At 46.3% G+C, this 24,631-nt stretch overlaps 2 protein-coding genes across 3 annotated transcripts; both read left to right on the top strand.

Annotated features, from left to right (window-relative positions):
• Positions 1-2,887: 2,887 nt before the first annotated feature.
• gc2 (guanylyl cyclase 2) lies at positions 2,888-10,593 on the top strand. 2 transcript variants are annotated; one of them, XM_044020311.1, is made up of 25 exons: positions 2,888-3,054; positions 3,582-3,965; positions 4,077-4,205; positions 4,294-4,473; positions 4,565-4,682; positions 4,991-5,292; positions 5,371-5,502; positions 5,582-5,685; positions 5,775-5,893; positions 6,009-6,093; positions 6,187-6,283; positions 6,378-6,500; positions 6,595-6,675; positions 6,758-6,934; positions 7,030-7,186; positions 7,288-7,437; positions 7,750-7,898; positions 7,977-8,140; positions 8,311-8,503; positions 8,593-8,767; positions 8,858-8,956; positions 9,057-9,151; positions 9,230-9,315; positions 9,758-9,861; positions 10,330-10,392. In XM_044020311.1, the coding sequence occupies exons 2-24, from the start codon at positions 3,654-3,656 to the stop codon at positions 9,858-9,860; spliced, it is 3,330 nt and encodes a 1,109-aa protein (XP_043876246.1). In that variant the 5' UTR covers positions 2,888-3,054; positions 3,582-3,653; the 3' UTR covers position 9,861; positions 10,330-10,392. The 2 variants fall into 2 exon arrangements, with proteins under 2 accessions (XP_043876246.1, XP_043876245.1); XM_044020310.1 differs by lacking the exon at positions 9,758-9,861 and having other exon boundaries at positions 10,330-10,593.
• A 3,423-nt stretch (positions 10,594-14,016) lies between these two features.
• Positions 14,017-23,901, top strand: LOC122767273 (insulin receptor substrate 2-A). Its single transcript, XM_044022707.1, has 2 exons — positions 14,017-18,530; positions 23,720-23,901. Exons 1-2 carry the CDS (start codon positions 14,396-14,398, stop codon positions 23,722-23,724), a joined length of 4,140 nt encoding a protein of 1,379 aa, XP_043878642.1. The 5' UTR covers positions 14,017-14,395; the 3' UTR covers positions 23,725-23,901.
• The last annotated feature ends 730 nt before the right edge of the window (positions 23,902-24,631 follow it).

Raw genomic sequence — 24,631 nt, 5'->3', positions numbered from 1 at the left:
TATGCCAAGCTAACATTGCTAACATCCTAACTTACTACCCTTGTGGCTGTTTACAATTATTTACGTTAAAATGGTGTAAACAGCCAAAGCTAGCACTGCTACTGTTCCTGACTTTAACGTGTAAAATGCTGCTACACTAATGAATGTTTGCTAACTATGTAGCTGCAACTTAGCTAAAAGTTTGCTAACTTAACAGTCCAGGATCCTTCTGTAATAAATTGTGTTGTGTCGAGTTAGCGACGCTAACAGCATGGGCGTTGTGTAAAAATGTGAATTTATAGGAGCTCAGTTCCACTTACTGTTACTCTGAGTTTTTCTTTTCCACAATAAATCCCAGAATTCATAAATCCATCATGTGCCGCTCATCTCCTCCGCGCTGTGCTGGACACTTTCTTTGTTTTGGCAGACATTCAAAAACATAGCTTTTCATCTCCGTCGAGAAATTCCTTTAACATAAATCATCTTTGTAGTATATTAAATTGTTTGTGTTTTTTTAACTCGGATAAAAAATGACAGAGTTTATCTCATAAATCGGCTCAGATTGTGATAAAATGTACACATATTTATTTAGTCATTTATTCATTTGTCGTTTATTTTTGCAGGGTTAGTGCACAGCTAAATGTTCTCCAGTGTGACGTAGAATATAATCCCACTTCTTCGTTAATTAAAATTCTGTGAAGGTTGTTTGTCTGAACTTTATTCCATATGAAAGAATGTAAATATGTTTCTCTGTTGATCTGAACCAGGAGAGAAAAGTCTGACGATGTTGTGTTGCCACGACAAATAAACAGCAACGGTGTGTGTGTGTGTTCACCAGCCATTTGTGGACATTTTAAACAAAGTCAGCACCACAGCAACTCTCTGAAGTCCTTCGTGTCCATGTTTACTGGTGTCTCACTGGCAGTTAGTGTCAGCGTGGACACGCCTGTGTCCTTCTCCAAGATAAACAGGCAGCGTGAAGTCAGAGCGTGACTCATGAAGAGTGATTTATCAACTCACTCGTCCTCTCGGGAAAGAGCGAACTCTCTGAGAGGAATCTAAAGATTATACTATAACACAACTCTGAGGTAAAAGTGTGTGGGTGACTGTACAGCAGGACATCTCTTGGCCACTAGAGGGCAGCACAACCAGCTGCAAACACAACAATTTCAAGAACACAATGCGATTCTGCCCTCTACAGTTCAAACGTTTCCAATCACACTTTGAAGTCCCAAAAAAAATCACTCGTTCACTTATGGTTCTCTCCATTTTTAGTCGGAACTTGGAATTTCCAGAGGTCTAAGGACACCCCCCGGATTAGGATTCCAAGATGGCTGCCACCGCACAAACTCTGCTACTTTTACGTTATTTTGACTTGTGTCGTATTTTTTGTTCTCACCAACGTTTGAGGAAAAATACCCAGTTCTAAAAATGCTAAATGTGTTCACGAGCTAATGGCTAACTCTGAGGAGGTCGGAGGTCACTGCATACAGATTAGAGTGTATTAGTGTGTAGAAGTTATATTAGTGAACTTCTAGTTCTTCTCTTGAACATCTGCTAAATGTGTTCCACCAATCAGTGTTCTTCAGCACATAGTCCCGCCCCTCTAAAGTTCCTGGTAATCTGAAAAGTCCTGGAAGTAGTTTGAGGTCAAGGGAAAGTTTTTCCCCAGGTAATTTCTGTGGAAACGGTGGAAAAGATGATATGAACCCATTTAATTTTGAAAAAAGAAATCAGATTCTGTTCCACATTTTTAGAGATAAATGTTGCCTGGTCACCTCTGACCTCTGACCCCTGAACACTGTGGTGCCGGTCAGTCTTGAGAATGAAGTGAGTGGTGAGCGCTCATAAAGATAACGTGAGTGTTGTCATCACCTGGATATTTAGGCGGGAGGGTCTGATGATTCCGTGACCTGTGGATGAACTCCGACGTCCACTCAAATCTCCTCAAAGACAAAAAAAGTCACCTGAAGGACATTTTTTGGTGTTGGACCCCGGAATGATTTTTGTCAGACGTCTGGTTTCTTCTCAGAACGAAGACTAGTCACAAAATTAAGACTAGTTTTTGCCTCATGGGCAGAAAGTGCTGCCTCTTTTTGGAGTTCTGGCTTCTTCAGAGACACACATTTTCATTTTCAAACACAAAGGGTGAGAGTGGTAGAGTCAGAGAGTTCATATGTTCATGTGTCAGGAACATCTGGACCCATCGGTCACGGTTCTTCACTGAATGCCTTCAAAGTCCAGTACAGAGACGCAGAGAATGTTGGACGTGATGAGAGAAGATTTACAACCCGAGGCCGTTTGGAAACTTTCCATGAAAATTCTTCCTCGTGAAGAAAACACGGCAAATTCTTCTCTCCTGTTTAAATCAGAGCAGAACGGTGACTCAGCATAAATCCCTGTGTGAATTTGAGCGGAACGTTGACGTTCACATTGTGCAACGCCTCGTAACGTTTTATGACCGAGTCCAACTCGGTCCAGAACCTGGAGAGTCCTGTGCTGTGCTGCCCTCTAGCTTTCGGAGAAGCACTTTACCTTTTTTTTCAGATTTTTCTTTATATATATTTACAGTACATATGAAATATAAGAACTTGAATAAAAAAGTAAATCACATAGATTTCATGTTCATGAAGGTTTATTACAACAGTTTGTCAAGTTTTACAAGTTTTATTAAATTATTGATATACATGTTATTGTTTGTAGTTTTAATCATTAAATATATATAATGTTATATAATTTATGAACATCAAACCTGAGCAAACTGTATTTTCAATTTTATATTAATTACACTCATGAAAAAGACTTCTGTTTTGAAATGATTGATCATAATTGTCACTCCCACTGCTCGGTCATATGTTGTCCGCAGCTACACAGGATTTAGATTTGATATAATCTGACAGGACAGGTCACACACAGTTCTAGGTCATCACACACACACACACTCACACACGGATGAACGAGTTGTGGTTTCAAGTGGCTTCTTCAATATAAAATTAATTGTTTTGGATGTAAACAAATGAAAAAGTCATGAAAGTAAGAAGAAGAAGAAAGACGTGTTCATCTCACCAATGCAAGGTAGGAGATGTTTTAATTAATAAAGTAATATTATATTTCACTTCAACACAAACAAATGTAAGAGAGTGCGACTCTGTGACGACGCATCTGGAAAAGAAGACGGCACTAAACGTTAAATTCCACAGTTCTCCGGTCTGAGACTTGTGGATGGAAAAAGCAGAGCTGTGAGATTAATGTGAGCTGTCGGTCTGTGACGAGACACTGGAACGTTTACTGCGGACAGACCTGAGACGGCGGTGAAGACACAGGACACGTGGATGTGATGGGATTCGCACAGAAAACGCAAAAAAGTCCCATTTTATTTAAACATCGCTAATAAATAGCAGAAAACCGCCATCATCCAGGTGATTTTTACACAGGGATTATTTAATCCAGTACAGAGCAGATCTGATAATCCAGTCAAAGCGGACTGAGCCAGATCTAACTGAGAGTTCTTTCCAAACAAATGTTCCAGAACTGAGAAAACAGTACACCACTGTAGTGGTTCTTGGTATAAAAAGTCTGATCTAAACCCTTTGCTTTTCCAGAAAAGCGACATCATCACCTTCAGACCTTCATCCTCCAGGTTCTTCTGAGCTCTGGAGGATCGGGACCTCGAGATGAGACAACAGCACTGTGTCTTCATCTCCAAACCTCAAACATGGCAGCAGACACCAGACAAACATCCTCCTCTTCCTGTTTCTCGTGTCTCTACCCACTTTTCCCTCCATCACCTCCTGGCGTTCATCTTGGTTCTCCTGCCCCACCCCACTGAGGCGGCGTGGTTTCGGGTTGGGGTGGTGGGACCGTGGGAATGTGACCCTCTGTTTGCTAAAGCTCTTCCCAGTGTCGCGGCACAACTCGCCGTCAACCGCATCAACAAAGACCCGTCACTGACCTACGCTGCGACATTTGAGTTCACCGTCCTGCAGGTACGCGGCTTCATCATCTGCATACAGGAAGTCACTGCTACTCCAGCATAGAAACCAAGACCTGTCAGACCTGTTTCAATCACCATGTGGTGATGTTTCATTTGTCTTCAGGAACCGTGTGAGACATCGCGGGCACTGGAGGCGTTTGTGGGTTTCCACACTAAGGCGTCAGCGTACGTTGGACCGGTCAACCCCGGCTACTGTGATGCTGCATCTATGTTGAGTAAAGGCTGGAACAAAGTACGTGGGGATTACATTTGAGAAGCTTGTTACACCATTGAGGACATGATATCATGTCCTTTATCTTGTTTTTTCATTCCTCTTCCAGGCCTTGTTTCCTTGGGCTTGTGTTGGCTACGATCTGGACGATGTCCGGCACCACCCGACCTTCGCCCACTCCTTGGCGAGGCCCACTTGGGTGCTGCTAAGCATCATGAATTACTTCAGGTGGGCCCACATTGGCATCATCTCCTCCTCAGAAGGAATCTGGGTGGAAACGGCCACAAAGGTTTGAATTCAACTGTATGTCTTGTTCTTCAGGGAACCTGGTATTCCTGTTTCAGTCTGGTCAGTGTGTACATTCTCTGTGTCTTGGTCAGGTCGCTGATTCCTTGAGGAGTCATGGTCTGCCGGTCAGGCTGGTCAGTTTCATGGAGAACACACCTCGCGGCATCAGACGAACTCTGGCCAAGTTTCGCAAGAGGAGTGAACTTCGAGGTGAGTATTGATTACTGTTTGATTGATTACTTTTATTGTATTGGCCATTGCTTACAATCCTGAAACTACTCAAGAACTATTAACTTGTAAGGATCGTGGTTGCAGGACTTTGAAGTAGAACCTCATGTGGATGTAGTATGACATATTTATCAGGTTAAATATGTTAAACACTTTGGATGTTGTTTCTCTATTCATCTCCAACAATTTCCTTAAGTTAATCCATGAACTATGAAGATTTAAATGCTACTAGTTATGGGCAAAACGGGTCATGAATTAAAGCTGTTCTTTGTGACAATTTCTCTTCGTAGTTGTGATCCTGTGCATGCACTCTGCATTGATTGGTGGCGAAGTCCAGAAGCTTCTGTTAGAAACGGCCTACGACATGAACATGATTGACGGCTCCTTGGTCTTCGTGCCGTATGACACGTTGCTCTACAGCCTTCCCTACCGCAACGTGTCCTACTCAGCTCTAAAGAGCAACAGTAAATTGCTGCGGGCCTACGACGCCGTGCTGACCATCACTGTTGACTCACCCGAGATGTCGTTCTACGAGGCCTACAGAGACGCCATGGACAGAGGAGAGGTGGCGAGGACGCTGAAGCCCCAGCAGGTGACCTGTGGAACTGAACAATCACATACATGTTGAGATGTTGAGATGTTTGTCTTAGTTGAAACCTGTGTCCTGCAGGTGTCTCCTCTCTTTGGGACCATCTACAACTCTGTCCTCTTCACGGCTCATGCAGTGCATCTCGTCCGGCGTTCTGGGGAGTGGATGTCTGGAGGGAACCTGGCAAGACACACCCACCACCTGGCCTTTCAGGTACTTGGAGGTCTATGAATGTTGTTATTGTTCAGGGTAAGGATGGGTAAGTCCTCACACTGGATTTCAAATGTTGCAGGGCTTCAGCCACCCATTTAAAACCAATGGCTCTGGAGCTGCTCTGCTAAACTACCTCATACTGGACACAGACGGACTCTCCTGGGAGCTGAATCCAGTGTACAGGTACATAAAGACACAAAAACTTAATTTCATTTGAAGAGGACACTCTTGTCTTATTACACATTGATTTCTAATGATCTTTCTAATGACAGTATTGATATGGAGGCCGGTATGGTTCGCTTCCTGGGCCGAGACATCCACTTCCCTCGAGGCTATGGGCCCAGGAAAGACGCCTCCTGCTGGTTCACTCCTGGAGTCCTCTGCTCAGGAGGTGAGGACACAAGCACAACGATTAAGCTACCAATAATTAAGATACCGTAATTCCTCTGGATAATCTCAAGTCCCTGGGAATCGTGATGAATATAAACTCTATTTTTCTGATCCAGGTGTGGATCTCTTCACGACCATCGGCATGTTTGTTGGGTTGATTGCCTTCTCTGTTTTTTCTGTGGCGTTTCTTTATTGCATCAGGTAAAAAGTCAGCCAGAAGGATTGTTATATCCTAAATTTAAAACATATCAAGCTATCTTTAATTGTCTCATTTGTTGGTATCTTGTTGCTCAGGCGACGCATCCAACAGATTCGACTGGTTAAGGGTGCAAACAAGATCTTGCTGACTCTGGATGACGTCACGTTCATAAACCCATCACTTAGCAACAAGGTCAGGCCAAGTATCCCAGCTGAACGAGAAATAAATGTCTAAATAATTTTTTGTGATGCTGAGGTTCTCGTGTTCTGAACTGAACTCTGGACAGAAGCTGAGCCTGGACGACAGCAGAGCCAGCGGCATGAGGAGCGTGTCCGACAACAGCGTTGTCTCATCGGCCTCAACGATCACCCCGGCAACCTATGAGAACTCCAACGTTGTTATTTTTGAGGTGATGCTAATTTGCTTTTTGTCTTTGTTTTGCACTTTGAAAAGTTTCCTTCTGTATCTGGGTTTGACGTTTCTCTGGTGTGTCTGTCTCACAGGGTGACTGGGCTTGGCTGAAGAGGTTTCCTGACGGGATGTTCAGCAGAATCAACCCCAAAACCAGTGACCTGTTTGAGCTGGTGTGTGTTGTTATGGAAACAAAGTGGGTTTAAAGTCACGTTTAGTTTGAGGAACTTTGTCTAACCTGAACAAAGTTTGCAGATGAAGGACATGCGTCATGAGAACGTCAACCCGTTCCTGGGCTTCTTTCACGACTGCGGCGTGTTCGCCATCGTGACCGAGTTCTGCTCCAGAGGAAGTTTGGAGGACCTGCTGCTGAACGACGACGTGAAACTTGACTGGATGTTCAAGTCCTCGCTGCTGCTGGATCTCATCAAGGTTCAGTAACATCTGAATCCTTAAATGAATATGGAGACCTTTGATTTTAACTGTGCAAGTTTAAGCTATAATCCAACTTGCCGACTCTCTCTCAGGGTATGAAGCACCTCCACCACCGCGGCGTGTCCCACACTCGTCTGAAGTCCCGTAACTGTGTGGTTGATGGTCGATTTGTTTTGAAAATCACTGATTACAGCTACAATGAGGTGCTGGAGTCGCAGAGGTTTCCTTACATAGAACCACCAGCAGAAGGTGAGAGAACAAACCAGGTTTCTGAACCAGGGTTTCTCACAGTTTCTCTTTGAGTTGCTGCTACAGAACCAAAGTAAGACACTTCTCTGTGTTTGGTCCAGAGTTGTTGTGGACAGCTCCAGAGATCCTGAGGGCCGGACATGCGGGGTTACATGGGACTCTGCCTGGAGATGTGTTCAGTTTTGCCATCATCATGCAGGAGGTGGTGATCAGAGGGCCTCCATACTGCATGATGGACCTTCCAGCCTCAGGCAAGTCCAACTCCTCCCAAACCTGGAAGTGCAGTATCAGTACAGACCCTAAATATTATTATACTTTAACTCCACCATATAACCATGTGTTTTGATGTTATGGAAATGGGAAACATTAGCTGGTTGCAAACTAGGACTCAATAAGTCCAGTATTTTGGCTTTGAATGAAAGATTCCTGCAAATATTGGGCAGCTTTTTTTTACAGCATAATTTGACATCTATCTTTGGTTTTGTAAAATGAACTGGGAAGTAATGTTAGATATGGAAAGTTTAGCTCGGTAATAGAATCCAGTGTGTCTCTGGGTGTTTCAGACATCTTAGAGAAGCTCTGCAAGCCGCCTCCACTGTTTCGACCCGTGGTCAGTCCAGATTATGCTCCGATCGAGTGCATCCAGCTGATGAAACAGTGCTGGAATGAACAACCAGACAAGAGGCCCTGCTTTGACGAGATCTTTGACCAGGTTGACATTTTATTTTGCGAGTGTGTCCGGCTTGTTGTTTGATAAATAGATGATTAACTCTCTGTCCCCTGAACCCAGTTTAAGGACATCAACAAGGGGAGGAAGACCAACATCATTGACTCAATGCTGAGGATGCTGGAGCAGTACTCTTCCAACCTGGAGGAGCTGATCAGAGAAAGAACGGAGGAGCTGGAGATCGAGAAGCACAAGACGGAGAAGCTGCTGTCACAGATGCTGCCGCCGTGAGTTTACCTGAAGTCACTCGGCTGAAGGGGACGTTGTGTATTTTGTAGACGTTTGTTCACAGTCAAAGCAGAGTAAACAGAAAAAAACATTCCCCATCATTTTGGTCATGTGACCAGATTGAACAACCACCAACATCTGGAAACTTGAGTTTTCTTCCTCTTCTCAGATCTGTGGCGGAGGCTCTGAAGGTTGGAGGAACAGTCGAACCGGAACACTTTGACAGCGTGTCGCTTTATTTCAGCGACATCGTCGGTTTCACCACCATCTCTGCAAACAGCGAACCCATCGAGGTGGTCGACCTTCTCAACGACCTTTACACCATCTTTGACGCCATCATAGGAAACCACGATGTCTACAAGGTGATTTGTCTTCAATCCCCGTTGAAATGAAAAATGACAACGTCATGAAATACCTTTACGTCACATCGTTTCTGACTGTTCCGCTCAAGGTGGAGACGATCGGTGACGCCTACATGGTGGCGTCCGGTGTCCCCGTCCCTAATGGCAACCGTCACGCCGCAGAAATCGCTAACATGGCTCTGGACATCCTGAGTGCCGTGGGAACATTCAAGATGAGACACATGCCTGACGTCCCTGTCAGGATACGGATAGGACTGCACACAGGTGGTTCTCTACTGAAGGACATCGGCTAGGGTTAGCAGTTAGCCGATGAAAGCTTTAAATAATGAAATGTCTCGTTTATTTTGTTTGTAGGTCCATGTGTAGCAGGTGTGGTTGGTCTGAAGATGCCGCGCTACTGTCTGTTTGGAGACACGGTGAACACCGCCTCACGTATGGAATCCAGCGGGATGCGTACGTTACTGACCTTCTGAACTAAAAACACCATTTTTTGTTTGTGAATTTGTTGGTTGTTGTCGTCTCGTCGCTGATCTTGTTGTTTTGTTGACTGAAGCCTACAGGATCCACGTCCACCAGAGCACAGTGAAGGTCCTGCAGCAACTCAATCTCGGCTACAAGCTAGAATTACGAGGCAGGACAGAAGTTAAGGTAAGAGTCTTTTATTTTTTCAGGAACATGGTGTCAACAACGTGATGATTTGACGTCAGTTGTTTTTTTTTATCTCAGGGGAAGGGAGTCGAGGAGACCTTCTGGCTCGTAGGAAGAGATGGATTCACCAAACCTCTGCCTGTTCCTCCAGAAGTGAAAAGCGGGTCAGTATAAACTACGTGTTGTTGCTTCTTTTTCCTCGATCTGTCTCAGTCCCGCCCTGGTCCTGTCGGTAATCTGACAAAACAGTCGTGGAATTGTTTGATTTGGTTCAGTACGGTACATTATTTCCTAGCGTTTCCATTAGGAATAATAACCAGCCCCATTAGGTTATGGTACAGTCTCTAGACCAGCTCCACCCAAGACAGCTAATCGAGGCAAACGCCTGCAGTCTATTCTCATACGAAGCTTGACTTTTGTGTCAGGTGCTACGTCGTTCGCTATCGTCACACCGGTATGACGTAACGCCACGTGCCCACGTGGACTTCTACGGTCGCTACGACCCGCTAGCTATGTCCCAGATTGACTCCGTGCATCATAATTTCGGACTCCAGTGTTTGTGAGTGAGTTTCCTGCGTTCACGCTCTTTACTTCGTCCTCCAACAGGCAACAGGCTCACGGGCTGCAGATGGCCGAGATAGCCCGGTCCAAGAAACGGAAACAGGAAGAGCAACAGCAACAGGAACAACTTGCAAAGAAGAAAAACTGAGGTAATGTTATGCATTATAAAAAACAATGTATAACATTACTGCAATGATGTTTGTCACTTAAAAAACTCAGTTCTTCTACTTTACAAGTTTTTTTATATAAAATGTCACAAATGTTCTGTTTTGTAATTGTAATTTTTTATGCCCAGTTTAAAACAGGTCAAAATCTCAGTCATTAAATTGAACTCTTAGTTTTATTTGAGATTTATGAGAAGTTTATTGTTGGTAAATAACAGTAAACAAGTTAAAGCTCGTCTCAGCGATGTCGTCTTTGAGCTAGCTTTTGGTTAGCCAACATTTGGCTAACTGCCCGTTCCAAAAGATTCGACCAGAATTAAAAATCCACAGAAACACAGATTAAAACTGTTTTGTCACATGTTCACAGAAGTCTCACCTAAATCCATTCAATCATGTTCTTTTTCTTTCTTTCTTTCTTTCTTTCTTTCTTTATTTCCTCCCTCGTTCTCTCAGCGATGGATTCAGCTTCACCACAAACGAGTCCAAGGACCTGAAGCAGGTTTTTCACAAGGCGGTGAAGAAGATCTCCCACATCCTCGTCATGACTCAACTCAACGCCACCGAAGACGACAACGTCATGATGTCACATCACTGACTGAAGAACAGTAGTCCTCGTGGAGACCCAAACCTGATCCAACTGTGGTTGTGGAGTAGAGTGAGTTTCGCATTGAAATAAAGTTGTTTTCCCACTAAAATAAAGTGGTTTTCCCATTGAAATTGTGTGCGCGTGTGTGTGTGCTGAGAAGCGGTGACTCGGCAGATCTACACAGACGTCGTCAGCAGATGATGAACGTTGATAATCTCCTCGCTTGTTTCTCACTCTCGTCTTCTCCACATGACGACGTCCTTTCATTTCACCATTTTATAAATAAATGAAGACATCTACAGATTCAGAATACTTTATAGAGCAGCTATAATCTGAAGGTTTAGGATGTTTTACAAACTGATTTATGACCAGCTTTATAGTTTTGTTTTTGTCTTAATCTGCTCTAGATTATCAGTTAATTAAATTCCAGTTTGAGTGTGTGTTATTTGTGAGTTTTATCACTGTCATTCGCAGAAGTTAATCTGGTTTGTTTTTCTAACAAACAAATTCAAACAGGTTTCCTCTGGAGACTAAAGCTTCAAATAATCTCATGGCACCCTCTAGTGGTCAATTATAGAATACACTCAGATTTACCCTGCTGGTCCTGTGTGTGTGTGTCTTCTTTGTTATCAGCACAAAAGCAGCAGCACTCGACTGTAACACTGGAACCACACCAGCAGGGGGTGCTGTTTCATGGTGATACAAGTTTGTCCATAAAGAAAGATTAGAAATACAAAAACAGACTCAGTTTACAGATTAACTGACTGCTACATTACCAGTTTTATTCCTTTAACATAAATGTGTCACATATTTAATGACTGTGTTAACTGTGTTAAAACTCCAGGCTGTTTGTGTGTGAATGAGTGAGTGGACGCACGCCTGTGCGCGCTGCTGTCAATCATTGTTCACAGCTCAGGTGCACATTAAACACATTTACCACCTGATGTGGAAAAATTGACACCATCAAACATGTTTGCACGCCAACGCTGAGTCATGCAAACGCGGCGTTTTGTCGTCGACTTTATCTCCCCATCACAAACTGACACTGTTTTACTCAAACACAGCCATTTTCTTTGAAAAATGACTCAGCAGAAATGCAAACTAACCCACGTGTGTGTGTGTGTGTACTTTATCATTTTTTTATTATTATTTATTATTCATTATTTAGCCTATTAAAAAAACTACTTTATATCACTGTGAGACTGACTTTTCCAACAGGAAACTCAAGTTTGTAAAACCACTCACTCTCCCACACCAAACCCCACAGACCTATTGTTATTGTGCATGTCTGCAAGCCATGACCTGCACACAGGAAGTAGGTCTCCTGAAACAGGAAGTGCCCTGTCACTTGCCCGTACATTGACGGATTGGCTCCAAACTTCATAGGTGAGACCAGGGACTGGGCCTGAACACGTCTGCAAGCCTTAACCTGCACACAGGAAGTAAGTCTTCCCAGACAGGAAGTGACCCATCACGTTGCCATACATTGACCAATCTACACAAAACTTCACATGGAAGATAAGAGGCCGAGCCAGAACACATCAGCACAGAGTCCAGGGCTTATCCGGCCTGCAACAAACATTGCCGTTGCAGAGTTTCTGCACAAAATGCACAAAAATCAAAGCATTTAAAGTTACAATACGTGAGAATATGTGAGATTTATTTTCTTCTTGGCGGAGGCAAACGGGGCAAAAGCACATAAGTGAGTGAGTTATATTTATATCCAGCATCGATAAGCCGGTGCTGGTTTACGGTGACACGCTCAGAGTTGGACACAGACAGGTGGCCCCGCGGCTCTAGCAGCGTCAAACTCTCTGCCAGAGTTGAGGGTCTGATTCCCGCTGAGGCCAGCTGCACTATACACATGATCCCACACATGATACTGAAGGTGCAGGGGATAAAAGTGCGGTGGAGGCTGCAGCAGCAGCAGTGTGGTTTTCTCTGCAGTCTTTCTCCATTGGGAAAAGACGGGGGGAGTCCTCTCCTCCTTCATGACTCGATCACTGTTTCCATAATCACTCGCTGCTGCTGCACATGTGCACGCTCGCTCCCACAGCTGCGGACGTTAATATCGCTCAACCTCAGTTTCCCCACCTGAGTTTGGTTTTCGCAGAGAGGAAACAGGCCGTGTGAGGTCACTGCGGCCGAGTGACCCCCGCTGACACTATCGCTGGCCGCAGACCAAACTCACCAGAGGGTTCTCACATGACCGGGACTGCAGCGAGTCTCAGCTCCTTCACATCACACATCACGACGACACTAATCTATGAGCACGAGGTGTCAAACACTTATCGGCCTGGCCGTTTTGTCTGGGGCCCGATATTAGGTATTTTGATGATTATCTGTATCACTCTATGGTTATTTCTTCCTCTGGGCTGTTTGGTGTGAAGCTGCTGCATTTAGTCTTTCTTTTAATTATAATCAGTTACCCAATGTCTATGTAAATAAAAGTCTCTGCTGTTATTTGTATTCTGCATGTTTAGCTCCAGTTGCAGTTTAAGCGTTAATATTTGTTTCAGTTCAAATGCAGACATCAGAAAATCATCAAATCATGTGTTTTTGTCATCATATTTTCACCATAGTGTAAAGAACAATGTTTGTGTCGCGGAGAAATGATCGATGTGCTCAGTATTAAAGGTTTATTTATGACTTATTGTCCCGTTCCGAGCGTTTCGCACAAAATACTAAATATAAGAAAGCCAGATTTCTGAGATTAAAGTCTGAATTATGGAGGGGGAAAAACTTTGACTTTGAAGACTTTCAAGTCTCAGAAAAAATAATACATAATTCTGATTATTGTTTCCCCTTGAAATGTTCTGACCATAGAAATACAGTATGTGACCTGTAGATATGCTAATGCAAATGTGCAATAAAGAACAGCGCAGTAATGTCAGAAATATCAGAATAAATGATAACAAATAAATTATAAGGGTTCATATATGTATGTATATATATACATATAAATATACATACATATTAGAGTGCATATGTTTAAGTTTACTTAGCTTTACGTTTGCTCTTGTTCATTCTTTATTATATAGATATAGATATATGTATATATATATATATATATATATATATATATATATACATATACATATATATAAATAAATATTTTATTATCAAATGTCAATTAAATCAGGTCATATAAAATAGTGTTTTGGTTTAATAATGACGTGTTCGATTCAGAAAAAGGTAAAGTCTAAAAGTGTCCTCAGGTCTGGTCTGGTCCACAGAGACAGAGTCCGCCTGTAGGGGTCTCTGTGGCTCCTCTCCAGGTCTCAGATCAGTTTTCTGCTCGTAAACATTCGCTGTGAAAACCTTAACAACAGACTCCAGACATGTTCCGCAGAGTCACCGCCTATTTTTAACCTCACCGCGGCCATTGGCGGCGGCTTGTGACGCAATCGCGCCGACACCCGTGCGTCATTGGCCCGCGCGCCTGTCATGACACGTCAGTCACGGTGACGAGCGAATCAGAGGCCGCGTGTGCGTCTTTGTGCCTCCTGCTCCGCGTGTGACGCAGGGGGTCACGTGTTGTTTGTGCTCTGGCCCGTAGAGATGTGTGTACAGGCGGAGCACAGAGCGGAGAGCTAACCGAGCTAACCCGGGCACAGAGACACGGCTGAGCGTGGCCATGTCGCGCTCCGTGGGCTTTATATCGTGAAAAAAAAAAAAAAAACAAGCTCGCGCCGGAGTTCCCGCCTCGCCGCTGAAAGGATTACGCGGCTCGTTTGTTCTTTTTCGCCTTCTTCCTGGTGGAATAACAAAGCCGGTGCGTGTTTGTGTATGTGCGTGAGGATTGTAAATCTGAGCCGTCAACGTTAGCTGGCCTAGCCGGACTCGGGAGCTCGTCCCCCGCAACAAGAATGGGCTCCAGGTCCGCGCGGATTAGCCTGCTGGTAACTGGTGACCTTTGATTGGAGCTGTGTGATGGCAAATTTCACGAACTATCAGGAAGGAAAGGCAGCCATGTTGATGGTGGAGACGCAGCAGAGGGACAAACCTGCGGCCGCCAACGGAGACGACGGCTCGGTCGGGGAACCCCCTTCTTCCCCGTTAATTAATATCGGCGGCGGCGGCAGCAGCGGTGTAGGAGGAGGAGGAGGTTCTCGCTTCCATCAACATTTACCGCCCTCCAACCACCACCTCCACCATCACTACCAGCTGCACCAGCAACAGCAGCCGCATCTGTCCGGGGAGAACATGGCAGAGTCCCCGGGCAGGAAAGCCTCCTCCTCCAGCCAGGTACACACCGAGGACCCCGCCGCTTCCCCCGCCTCCAGCAGCCATGTCTACGCGGCTGTTAACGTCGCCAACGCCTTGGACGTTGCGGATGATATTCGCAAATGTGGCTACCTGAGAAAGCAGAAACATGGACATAAGAGGTTTTTCGTGCTCCGGGCCGCCAGCCACCTGGGCCCGAGCCGTCTGGAGTACTACGACAGCGAGAAGAAATTCAGGAGCAGCCTGCGCTCTGCTGCCGCCGCTGCGGCCGCCGCGGCCACCGCAAGCGGTGGAGCGGTAGCCCCGTCGCCCCCGAAGAGGGTCATTTACCTGTACCAGTGTTTTACTGTGAACAAAAGGGCGGATTCTAAAAGCAAACACCTCATTGCTCTTTACACCAAGGACGAGTACTTTGCTATTGTGGCTGAAAACGAGCAGGAGCAGGAGGACTGGTACGTAGCTGTCAGTGAGCTGATGAGTGAGGGCAAAAAAGGTCACCTGGATTCAGATGATCTGGACGATGGGTACGGTACAGTCACTCCCGGTACTGTTTTCAAAGAGGTGTGGCAGGTGAACGTGAAACCTAAAGGACTGGGTCAGACCAAAAACCTCACGGGTGTATATCGGTTGTGTTTGTCCACTAAAACGCTCCACCTGGTCAAGTTGAACTCTGAAACGCCCTGTGTGAACCTCCAGCTTATGAACATCAGGCGCTGCGGACACTCGGAAAGCTTCTTCTTCATCGAGGTGGGCCGCTCCTCCTCCATCGGGCCGGGGGAGATCTGGATGCAGGTGGACGACTCTGTTGTGGCACAGAACATGCACGAGACCATCCTGGAGACTATGAAAGCCCTGAAGGCTTTTGCAGAGTTTCGACCGAGGAGCAAGAGTCAGTCATCGGGCTCCAACCCCATGCCGTTTATCACTACGCGGCGCCACCTGGGGAACCTGCCGCCAAGCCAGACTGGACTACAGCGTCGGTCGAGGACGGAGTCAGTGGTGGGGACGCCACCCTCAAGTAAGAGCTCCGGGGCGAGCGGTTATCGCTTTCGTACGTCGAGTGAGGGCGAGGGGACGATGAACCGGCCGTTCCGCTCTGCCACAGGAAGTCTGGTGCATCTCGGCTCAGCGCGTGTCCATCACGCTCGTCACGAAGGCGGCGGAGGCAGCAGTGGAGGTGGTGGTGTCTCCACAGGAAATGCTGGCACGAATACAGGCGGCAGCCGCTACGTCAGAGCCATCCCGGGGTCGTCGTCCACTTATCACGCCCGCTCCGCCTCTCTCCCAGTCTCCCACTTCCCCTCAACCACCAGTCCAGTGAGTGTCTCCTCCAGCAGTGGCCACGGCTCCGTCTCTGACACTCTCACACGCCCGTCTAGCGCCTCGATATGCGGCTCCCCGTCTGACGGCGGCTTCAACTCATCAGACGAGTACGGCTCCAGCCCCGGTGATTTCCGGTACTTCCGTGTGCGGAGTAACACGCCAGACTCCCTGGGCAACACGCCGCCAATCAGGGAGGAGAACTGTCTGAACGATTACATGGCCATGGGCTGGAACCGGGAGGTGTTTGGCACCAGTGGCGGGTCCAGTAACGCCAGCGGAGCTGACACGCCGCGAGACGAGAGCTCGTCAGTCGCAGAAGAGGAGCGCTTCTCTTCATCAGCGTCGTCGTCATTAAGGAGGAGAACGCATTCCTTCACCAGACCCGCCGGTGGTGCGACTGGTGGTTCTGGAGTAGCAGTTTACCAGAAAATGACACAGACCAACTTTTCACTGGACGAGGAGTCGGACGTGGTGTTGCCGTTTGGCAGCGGGCTGCTGCGAGGCGGGCCGTCCTCCTCCTCTTCCTCGCTGCGCTCTGACTACAGCTCCTGCTCCGAGCACAGCCAGCAGAGCCGTCCCTCCACACTTTCCCGGACAGAAGCCAGCAGCAGCAGCGAGCGCCCCCCTCTTTCCTCCTCCTCTGCCAAGGAAGACAGCGGCTACATGCCCATGTTGTGTGGCGTGGCTGCGTCGCCTCGGGACACTCCCCCTGACTACATGCCTATGCAACCCGGCTCTTACTCCCAACACGTCTCCCACTCCCCTCAGTTTCACAGCCCGGCTTTGGCAGCACGTGCAGCCCACCCTCAGTCCTCCTCCACTGACTCCCACGGTTACATGATGATGCTCCCCGGTGCCAGTGGCAGCTCCCCCTCCCCCGTGCAGGTTTCTCCCAGTCCTCACAGCAGCTCCAGTCTGGCAGGTGCCAGTGCAGGGGACAGTATAGCAGAAAGACCCGAGAATGGAGAGTATATGGACATGTCGTATAGCAACAGTGGGAGCCGCCAGCTCTCAAACGAAGGGAGCAGCGGATATTTCACGCCAGGCACACCCGAGAGCACCCCGAAGTCTTACAGTCCCTATTTCTCCCTCCCTCGCTCCTACAAGGCTCCCACCAGAGAGAGGGATGAGAAGGAGTATGGGGAGTATGTTCCTATGAGTTCTCCTGCCAAACCAGTCTATTCATCAGTTGCCACAGCTTCATTATCAGCTCCAGAGAGGAGGGGCGGGGGAGGAAGTAGCACCTCCACGCCTTCTCATCCACCGCCACCGTATGGAGCTCATCACACAACTGCGGCGATGGTTGACAGGCGCGCCGCCAGGCCGAACCGCCTCCCTTTAGGTAGAAGGAGTTTCCACGGCCCACTGCGGCTGAGTGAGTCCTCCACGCCATCTGCAGGCACCTCCACGTCAGTCCCCGCCTCTGCCAGCTCATCTGAGAGACCTTCCAGTCCTGGAGAGTATATCAACATAGAGTTTGGTGAGCACTACCCCCACCAACAGCAGCCCCCCGCCTACCCTTACTCTGCCCAGGATGAAGCACCTTCTCTGGCCTCCGCTGACCACCGCCACTCCCCCCCACAGCCCCAAACCCACCAGGACTACATGAGCGTGGAGGTTGAGGCTGATCAGCAGGACACCGCTGGATGTGCGGGTAAAAAACAGTCGCCCAGACCCAGCCTCGTCGCCCCGTGGAACCCCCCCAGCTACATCAGACCGCTGGCTAACAATCCCACCTCCTCTGGAGTCCCCGCTGGAGGTCACTGGAGGTCGATGGGCGAAGACTACACGGACATGACGTTTAACCTCAGCAGAGGCGAGCGGACACAAACGAGCCCCACAGCGATGCTGCAGCACCTGTGTGTTATAGAAGGACGTTATGGCCACACCCCCTCCGCCTCACCTTCATCCATTTCCCCTCCCCTCCCTCCGTCAAGCCCAGGACGGACACCGACGCAGCCGCTGGAGCCCAAGGTGGTTCGACCTGACCCCCAGGGCCGGAGGAGACACAGCTCGGAGACGTTCTCCTCCACTTCCTCCTCTAATTCGACTCCCTCTGGAGGAGGCCTCGGACCCTCGTCCTCCGCCGCCCACCCCACTCTGAACCCCACAGCCTCCAACGGATCATACCAAACAGAGGGTCAGGCTTCCAGGTGGGCCAGCTCTGCATCCTTTGACAGTGTGTGGATGTCTGTAGAGGGTGTGGGAGACTCGCCGGCTCTCCACGCTTCAACAAGAGCCATGGAAATGGGGGCCACTCCCGGGACCTCAGCCTCTTCCTCCTCCTCCTCATCCTCGGGTCCTGGGGCCAGCAGGATGTGCAGGAACATGTCGGTGGGCTACCAGAACGGCCTCAACTACATCGCCCTGGAGCTGAGGGAGGACGCCAGCAACGTGGGAGCCAGCAGCAGCAACGGGAGCTCGGTGGCGGCGGTGGGGACTGTGCCTCTGCCCGAGAACGGCGCCTACGCCAGTATAGACTTCACCAAATGTGACGGAATCGCCACGACGACAAAGGGTGAGTCCATACACGTCTGTGTCTGAATTTGTTTACAGAAATGGTTTGATGTTTAACAACACTGAAATAATTTGATTAAGGTGGAATTTGTGACCTGAAATCTTAATTTGCGGATGAAAATATTAAGTCTTCAGACTCAAAAAAAAAATGGTCAAATCGTTGCGGTTTGACTTTGTTTTTGGGGGCAGAATATATGTCCAGTATAATCTCTACCCGATACTTTGACGATGTTGTGCAGCTGTCGTGTCTCCCACAGCTCTTGACACCCATTGTTTAAAGTCTCTTTTTTTTTAACTTCCATCTTCATAATTGGCAGCAAAATCTGAAGAGTGTGCAGAGTCGACGTGTGAAAGAGAAACATTGTTCTTTCCTTTGTGTTTGTGCATAAAAACGAGTGCGATGGTGCGAGGGGGGCTTCTTTTTTATCTTTCCTGGCTGAAATCTAAAATAACCCAGAGTTACTGTTTTGCTATTATTAGCCTCGTAGTTGCATGAATTCACCGCTCACACGAGCGCGGGAGTCTATTTCTGATCCAGTCTCTGTGATCCTCCTGACGAGGCGTTTGTCTTTGAAGGTGTCGGTCCGGGGAGTTGTTGGAAGTCTCGACTGTAACAGGAAGTGGCGCCAGTGTGTGGTTCGCGTTGAGGTCTCTGTGTGTGTGTGTGAATGAACTGAGGTTTATCTGAGGTCAAGTTTGGACTGAATCGTGTCTGAAAGAGAGGCCGCGTCTTGCCGTCTTTGTAGCTGCCGGCGTCCGTGCGAGTCTGTGCGAGCCTGTCTGAGCATGTGCGACTCGTTCCTTTGTGTCAGCATGTACCGGAGACGCACAGTGGGTGAACCCGTGTGGGCGTTTGTGTGCTTAAACTCTGAGCTTTGTCTTTGCCGTCACTTCAGACACGTTTTTGTGCGTCTCTTCAGAGCAAAACAAAGCAGCTTGTTTATGCGAGACGTGGCGGGAGAGTGTGGCAGCACCGAGATCCCAAAAACAACACGGTGTTATTGTGATATACGGCACATTTTATAGATGTTAGGGCTGCAATTGACAATTATTGTCGCTGTAGGAAACCCAATATTTCGTGATGTGTGACTTGAACGAGGTGCGACTAATTATGGTTGACTTGAAAATGTCGATCAGTGTTTGTCAAACTCTGAATATGATGATGTTCTCGAGCGTCTTTGTTTTTGTCCCCAAAGAGGATTCAGTTTGAATGGTTTCTTTGTTTTTATGAAGCAAAGACACTAGAAAATATTCACATTTAAGAAGCTGAAAAATCACAGAAACTGGTTTGAATTCAGCCTGTGATGTTTTTAGACGTCGCGTTCGAGGAAGAAAACCAGGGGAAAAAGGGATGTTTTCACTTCCTCTTTCATCTCCTGTCTCCTTCACCCACTCTTTCTCCCTCACACACTCTCCTCACCGCTTTACTCTCACTTCTGTGAGAGAGAGAGAGAGCGAGAGCATGAGTCAGGATTCTCCACAAGCGGCGACTGACTCATTTGTTTATCATGTTGTTGAACAGAGATGCAAGGTAGAGTGTGTGTGTGTGTGTGTGCTGAGTCATGGCAGGCAGCCTTTGATGTGGCTCTGTAATTGCAGCGGCGGCGTGTCACGGCACACCGCTGCGCTGAGAGGAAACGCATCATCATCAGTCAGGAATGCACTTCCTGTCAGCTGCGGTGGTCGAGAGACACCTGGATCGTCGGAGAGAGAGAGAGAGTTCAGCTGTCAAAGAATGTTTGACAATCTCGCATGAATCAAATGTGGAAGTTAAACTCCTCCTCCTCGTGACGTAACGTCTGCTTATGAGCGAGCAGGCGTTACATTTGAATTAACTTTAATTAGAGACAAAGAAAAGCAGCAAATCTTCAGGTTTAAAATGAAACAATCACCGAATCAGAGCAGCTGCAGATAAGTTTACTATGATCAATGATTTTTTTAGGTTTAAAGTTTCAGAAGAGTTTCTTTTGTGTATGTATATATGTATATATATATATATATATATATATATATTGTTGTAGTTTGTAATAAGTAGTTTTGCGGCAGTGTGTGATCCTCGTACGGATGGAGGTGGAGGAAGTGACTGCGGTGGGTGACGGCAGAGTGGTGATGAGGTGGTAAAGGGTGAGGCAGCGTGTGAGGCAGAGTGATCAGGGGGAGAGTGAGGTGGTGCGAGGCTGCCCTTTCCTCTCTCGTTCCCACCTCCACGTCTATATTTACAGCTCTATTTACAGACTGACATGAATTTATGGACTGATGTGAGGAACGCTGCTCGTAACAGGACCCCCCCCCTCTGTGTGTGTGTGTGTCTTCAATTATTTGTGTTATATCAGAATTTAACCATATTTATTTATGGTCAATGTGATTTTAAATGCACAAGTAATCTGATTACGTATGGCAATGTAATCTGAATACACCCGCTAAAATAACCTGAAATAATTGGACCACTGAATTAATCTGATGGGGTAAACAAACAGAAATAATCTGATTGCGCCTACTGACATAATCTGATTATTGTACTAAAGTAACTGAATTAGATGCACTGAAATAATCTGATTAAACCACTGAATTCATTTGAAAGTGTTGACAAAAACAGTCTGATTGCACCTGCTGAAGTAATCTGATTTTAACCCCCTCAGTAATCTGTTTTCATCCAGCATGGTAATCTAAATACATTGACTAGAATAATCAGATTGTGTCCACTGAAGTAATATGAATATCTGTTTTCATCCAGCAAGGTAATCTGAATACATACACCAAACTAATCTGATTACACCATATGAAGTAATCTGAATACATTTCAGATTAAGTCCAGAGACTTAATTATTGAAATAATGCAGGTATTTTGTCATATGAAGTGTAAGGTACTTAAGTGTAATTTATTTCTGAATGTATTTCTGATGTTTGTCTTTCTGAACACAAACACAAATTAATGATTGATATAAATTCAAATTTCAGTTGAATTTCTTTGGGTTTCAATATTTAAAGAAGCAGATTTTACGATGTCATCCTGGACTAAACTAAGTATTTTAGTAGGAGTCAGAGATGTTGTGAGACGCGGAGACAGAACACCTGCGTTACAGCGACACAACAAGCTGTTCACTAATACAGGTGTTACACACATGTCATAAAAACAGTGTGTGTGTGTGTGTGTGTGTGTGTGTGTTTAGCTGAGGTCAGTCCAGGTCAGTCGGGCTTGTGTCCTAAGAGCTTTGTTTTGATCAAAGTCCACGTCTGGACTGAAGAGAAACTCAGAGACCTCGCTCTCTCTCTCTCTCTCCCTCGCTCTCTCGCTCTCGGATATTTAAAGTGATAGTTCATGTTTTTCAACTGCATGTTGACACATGGTGAGTGTTGTGTGCGCTGTGAGCGCCCCCTGCTGCTCAGGACCAGCCTCAGAACACAGAGTCTCACTCTGTGGAAACACGAGGGAAAAACCACTTTAACAAAATACTCTGATGTGATCAAATCTACGTCAGTTTAAGTCTAAGACGTCTACGTCACATGTTCACGTCTTTATGTCACTGTGAGACAGACTTTTCCAACAGGAAACGGAAGATTGTAAAACCACTCACTCTCCCACACCAAACCCCATAGAGAAAATCAGTGATTTTAACATCACAGCACACAGGAGTTGTTGATCCACTGCTGCCTCCGTCACTAAGTTCAAATGTCTTATTTTGTAATATTCGGCTTTAAAAATCCTTTATTCAGATTTACCTCCGTGACACAAAGTCACCACACGAGGCAGCAGTGGACCAGCAGCTCCTGTGTCCCTGCGAGCTAAAATCACTGATTTTCTCTATGGGGTTTGGTGTGGGAGAGAATATTTGTTTTGTCTTGAGTCGTACAATTAAAAATGTCAGACAGGAAGTGTCTTCAGTCTGTGAAGGTTGCGGTTTGTCGGCCGCGTCTCACTGTGTGTCCGATTGATCCTTTTTTCGGTAGATTTTAGTCTTGTTCTGTTCTCTTGGTTGCCAGGTTGGTCTGTTTGTCTCTGGCTATGATTTGTTTGTTCAGATCATATTCTGAACTGCGCTGCGTGTGCGCGCTCTGTGGCTCCTCCTCTTCGCTGGCCTGTCTGTCCCTCTGTCCACTTGTCTGTGTGTGTGTGTGTGTGTGTGTGTGTGTGTGTGTGTGGTGAACAGACAGCGCAGCAGCATTCCAGCAGTGCCCCCTGTCAAAGCATCTGTATTGTGGCGTGTGCTGCTCATTGTTGGCTCAGACAAAGCCTCGCTCTCAGTGGAATAACCCAGCTGGACGCCGGCCATCGCTCCGGTCATCTGGGGCCACCGGGCTGCACCAAAACAGCCAACCTGACAGTCCAGAGAGTGTGTGTGTGTGTGTGGGCTGGAAGGCGAGCTGAATCCAAAGTTCATGTCCACGCTCACTTATTGACCAGACAAACAGATTTTGTCCTCCCACTCGCTCCAGAGACGTCGTCCAAAAAGCTTCCACACACTCGCAACAATAACAGCAGCTGAGCGTTGTTGTTATTGTTGTGTTCATGTTTTTTTTTTTAGTTGTTTGGGTCATAAAATGTTTTGTCAAACTCTGAATGTGATTGAGTTTGAATGATTTCTTTGTTTTTTATGGAGCAAAAAAAGCAGGAAATATTCACAATATTCAATATTCACATGTTTGCTGACGTAGGTCAGCCAACAGGAGGCGCCCTCTCTCGTGTTCGGTCACAAACGTCGAGGTCAAAAACGAATGATGTCAAAAAAACACCTACAGCAAACTTTTTTTTTTTTACTTTTATCAAATGTCAATAATCACATTGGATATTAACGGTGATAGTTCCGGTTTTGAGTCGTTTGATGTCTGTGAGTACTCACTAAGGCTAGGCTAATAAAAAGCACTCACTCTCCCACACCAAAGTCCATAGAGAAAATGAGTGATTTTAACATCACATCACACAGGAGTTGTTGTTGAAGTTAGAATGTCTTATTTTAGTGAATTCGGCATTTGAAGTATTTCATTTCGACATTCCTCAGTAGCACAAAGTGACCACACGAGGCAGCAATGGACCAGCAGCTCCTGTGTCCCTGTGAGCTAAAATCACTCATTTTCTCTATCTCATAGAACTGACACTGCATTCATGTTTTCACTTTGCCACTGAAGTTTTGTCACCGATGTCATTTTCTTTTTTTAACGTGTGTCTCTCTCTGTCTTTATTTTGTCTCTCAGACTGAGCGAGGACGTCAGAGGTTCCCTCCTCCTCCTCCTCATCTCTCTGCTCATGGCACATGACTCTGCCTGTGACCTCTGACCTTCACCCAGACTGGACTGAGCAGCTGAGCATCTTCCTTCTCGACGCAGAGAAACAAACACCACGACAGAAACGCTTGCTTGTTTTTTTTTTTGTATTGTGTGTGTGTATATGTATATAAATATATATATATATTTATATATATATATATATACGCACATATCATGTCCTTTTTTTTTTCTTACAATCCCCCCTAAGAATCAATGCTGCCAGTGTGCGCTGCTTCGCCCTCTAGTGTTCAGTGTCAGTGACTGCAGGGGCAGAATGGTACGGTGTTCTGACAGTAAAGGGAGGCTGAAATGCTAAACAAAGGCATTATTATCATCATTATTATTATTATTATTATTATGGTACTGATGTAGGCAACATTATTTTTGATCTTTTATTATTCTTTTATGATTATTTCGACCTGTTTTCCTCGCTGTAATCCATCCTCTCTGCGGTACGGTACGGTGATTATCGTGAACGCCATCCCGTTTTCTTTTTTACGCTTTGCACCCGGGTCTCACTTTTTTGTTTTTGTTTTTAACGGGCGAACAAACAAACGGTACGGTGCCAGTGTACGAACTCAACCGGACAAACCTGACCTACATCCTTACTTTTTACAGCACATATTATTTATTATTTGTTGCAATATTCAGACATTTCTTTCGTTTTGATGGTTCTGAGCAGAGCGGGGAAAAAAAACACCCATGCGTCTTAATTCCGCCGACGTTTACGTTAAACGGACTCACTTGAAAGAGAAAATGTCGTATCTCTACACTACATCCATGTGCTGGTTACCGTGGAAACAGCTAGACTACCTCCGTCTCTTACGTTAGCTCATAATC

This window comes from Solea senegalensis, linkage group LG3 (genome assembly GCF_019176455.1).
Source record: "Solea senegalensis isolate Sse05_10M linkage group LG3, IFAPA_SoseM_1, whole genome shotgun sequence".
Taxonomy (NCBI): domain Eukaryota; kingdom Metazoa; phylum Chordata; class Actinopteri; order Pleuronectiformes; family Soleidae; genus Solea; species Solea senegalensis.
This window is presented reverse-complemented; position numbering and strand designations above follow the sequence as displayed.

Coding starts and splice junctions, on each gene's coding strand:
- gc2 (XM_044020310.1), top strand. CDS start 3,654: ATGAGACAACAGCACTGTGTCTTCATCTCCAAACCTCAAACATGGCAG. Junction 4,474..4,564: donor GGGTGGAAACGGCCACAAAG/GTTTGAATTCAA, acceptor TGTCTTGGTCAG/GTCGCTGATTCCTTGAGGAG. Junction 5,686..5,774: donor GAGCTGAATCCAGTGTACAG/GTACATAAAGAC, acceptor TTCTAATGACAG/TATTGATATGGAGGCCGGTA.
- LOC122767273 (XM_044022707.1), top strand. CDS start 14,396: ATGGCAAATTTCACGAACTATCAGGAAGGAAAGGCAGCCATGTTGATG.